At 38.5% G+C, this 3,261-nt stretch overlaps 1 protein-coding gene across 1 annotated transcript in view; it reads right to left on the bottom strand.

The window, feature by feature from the left end:
* Positions 1 to 2,555, bottom strand: part of IFNG (interferon, gamma) — a 3,681-nt gene extending 1,126 nt beyond the window's left edge. Inside the window, exons 1-2 of the mRNA XM_010282140.1 lie at positions 2,340 to 2,555; positions 318 to 386 (exon numbers count right to left, since the gene is read on the bottom strand). Coding sequence (XP_010280442.1) covers positions 318 to 386; positions 2,340 to 2,474 — 204 coding nt within the window. The 5' untranslated portion in view covers positions 2,475 to 2,555. The remainder of the gene's footprint in view (positions 1 to 317; positions 387 to 2,339) is intronic.
* Positions 2,556 to 3,261: the final 706 nt, after the last annotated feature.

The raw sequence follows: 3,261 nt of genomic DNA, 5'->3' as shown, positions 1-3,261 counted from the left end.
AGCAGGAAAATGAATGAGCTAAAACACAGCACACGGGGTTCTCACTGTCGCTTGAAACAGGATGACAAAGAACATGCTGCAACTCATCTCCTGGGCTTGGCTGTACCTCAGGATCAGTTCATGGTGCAGTATAAAGCACGTTGATCCTTATGGGAAGAATTTTTATGGGGATTGTTTTCTCATTTCCAAGCTACCAAAGTGGCCTCGGCTCATGTTCGTTCTACCCCAACTGGTTACGCTGTCCCTGGGAGCTGCTTTGTACCAAAAGTGCCCCACAAAGTGTCTGAGATGCTTTGTCATATCTGGTTCTGACTCACCTCTGTCCAGTTCTTCAGTTTCTCTGTAAAAATAGGTCCACCGTCAGCTACGTCTGAATGACTTGAGTTCTGCAACAAAGAACAAACATATCTGTTACACAAACAATACTTATAACAAGGTAAATTTGCTTTCTCTATTCAAATGAGCAGTAAAAACCTGAGAGAGGTGATTTTTGCACCACTGGCCTATAGCTATTACAATGCTTTCACTTCTCTAAGCACCAAATCGCATTGGATGACTGCCTGGTACCAGAAACAGCATTGGTCTGCTTTTCAATGTCGTCTTCTGCTATAACTCATCTGAATAGATATATTTAGCACCATCTATTTTGCCAAACGCTCCTTGCAAGTTTTGGTATTGACAGGTAAAAATTACACTTCATAAGCATAGCAACTGGCTAGAAAATTGCCAGACCTGATCTTGGCATGTTTTCTGGTAAGTCGAAGTCCACCAGTATGTAGTCTGTGACCTGGAATTTATCCAGTCTTAGTAAAATCTCATACGGAAAAAGAACAAGTTAACTTTACTGTAAAAATAGTTTGTAGAACTGGAGAGTCATCCAATCACCCATAGCCAGGCATGGGGATATACAAGGTTAGTGGGCTACTGAGAGGCGTGCAGGGATGGAGTTTAACCATCAGATGTTAGCCACACACTGTGGTAGATTCTAGGAAACAAAGAGCAATACAATTCTCCTACCAAGGAAAGGTAGAATGAATCATTTCCTTTTCTGTGTGTGTCTTTTTTTTTCTTTTTGTTTACAACAGCCACTATTTCCCTTTTTGTCTGCTCAGTAATTTAAATACGGTGAATGCAAACAGAAAACTTGCAGGCTGACAGAAACCTTGTAGGCTGATTGGCTCCCCATGATGAGCACCTTGTTTTGCTCTTCTGAAAAGTGGGGAGCACCTGCTGCGGACTGGAGTTTTTAATGTCAGTGGAAGAAGCTCAGGCTCAGGATGTATCTGACAGAGTTATATATATTCTAGTGAGAATGTCTCTGATCTATGTTAATGACAAATTTAACATATAAAGCCAATTTTACAGCCTGTTTCCTATCAATCTGCAAACACTGAAGTGTTACATTAGACTTCTTTGTGTGATACTCCAGGGTGATTCTTTGACTACTACATTTCAACTTTCATATGCCATTATGAAAAAATCAGAGCTGAAAATAGGAGTAGACCTCTGCAGTTCTTTCATGCATTTAAGGAAAAAAAACCCAAAAATATATTGAGAATAAAAGCTGTTAATTAGAAATGACTCTATTGTAGGTCTGTTATCTCTGTGACTAATCCCAGATAAAGTCAACTGTGAACTACATTAATGCCTCCTATACGAAGATAGGTGAATTAACATTACAGCTATCAAGTTATCAAAATTCTGTCTGAAAGGAAGTCATATTGTGCTGGATAACATTCCCATGCCTGATCATAGTCACAGATATGGAAGCAGAATGGCTGGAGGATGCAAAAGAATAAGCAGTAGGAACCACCTTTGGGCAACACACTACTACTACTACTACTAAGTACCAGATGCATTTGTTAAAGCAAAAGCTCTTCTCCATTTTGTTTATATTGCTAACTAATACTAAATCCTCCATTGACATTACTAACCTAAAACTAAAAAAGTGTCAATAAATTGCATCTGAATAGAACTGAATCAAGATTCATTTATTCATCATAAATTGCCTTGAGATTTCTTGCTATAAAACATTCCATGTAATCAAAGGCTGAATGAAGTTAGGATAGGCTCTTGTGAAAGGATGAGCGCCCCTGAAATAAATGCAAACTGCTGCATTAACTATGGCTATTGAAAAACTGGATCATGTTAGTGAAAGAGGTTAGAAAAACCAAATGAATTGTCCATATTCTTGTTTAAAAAAAGGTATAACCAAAAAATTTGTTCCATGGTTACCCTCTATCAGTACATATTGAGTATGTCAAACACTGCTCAAGTCTGGGCTATATCTAAAGCACAAGCAGAAAGAGAAGAGAAATGCAGTAGAAGACCATACTTACAAAGTCAGCTTTCAGTTGATCTATATCATTTTGAAGTCGAGAAAGAATTGAGCTATTTCCAAAACGTCCAAAAAAAATCATGATGACAGACAGAACAAACAAGCTATATGTCTGGCAAATCATTTTCTTGGCCATGGTTCAGTTAAAATGCTCAGAGAAGTTCTGGGAGGTGTCAGTTCTAAGAGCAGTGAGCTTCAACTTCTAATAGTTGAATGTTCTATTAGAAGAAAGTAGACGAATGAACTTCATCTGCCTGTCAGTGGTATTTATACCTGGTCTTGAAATTTGTTATTTCGTCATCACAGGCTGTGTATATTTAGACAAGATAGTGTTAGATAAGAACCCTTCGTTTTGGGCTAATCAAGGGAATCCCTCGAAAGCATCTTTCTTAAAGCATGGTCCTGGAAAAATTTTCAGTGGTTCGTCAGTGGGTAACATTTACGTGGCAGCTTCTGAAGTTTCTTTTACACGTGGTTGGGGAAAAGGGGGAAATTATGATACTGATTGGGGAGTATGCATCGTGGCTCAAGCATATTCTTACACACTACCTGAAAAAAATTATATCGTGCGGTTAAAGGGTCAGTATAACAGTCAACTCATTTCTGGTAACCACTGAGATTGCCATGGCATTCTTCAGAATCACTTAGAGATCTAAATATTCTCCTTACCGCTGTCCTTTTGTGAAACGCTATTTGCATTCTTTCCATGGTCTAAAGTACATTTCTGCTGCTTTCTCATTCTTCACCTCCAGATTCAAAATAGGCTCAGGGAAAATGAGGTTCCAGCATGGATGCAATGATACGTCATATTAAATTCCTCTACTGTTGTCTACTATCTGCAAGAGTGAGGTATTTAGTACTCAAGACACTCATTTCTGCTTTACAATAATTAAAACTCCCCACCTGCCCATTCATTTTCACTT

Source organism: Phaethon lepturus, unplaced genomic scaffold, assembly GCF_000687285.1.
Source record: "Phaethon lepturus isolate BGI_N335 unplaced genomic scaffold, ASM68728v1 scaffold46722, whole genome shotgun sequence".
NCBI lineage: Eukaryota > Metazoa > Chordata > Aves > Phaethontiformes > Phaethontidae > Phaethon > Phaethon lepturus.
This window is presented reverse-complemented; position numbering and strand designations above follow the sequence as displayed.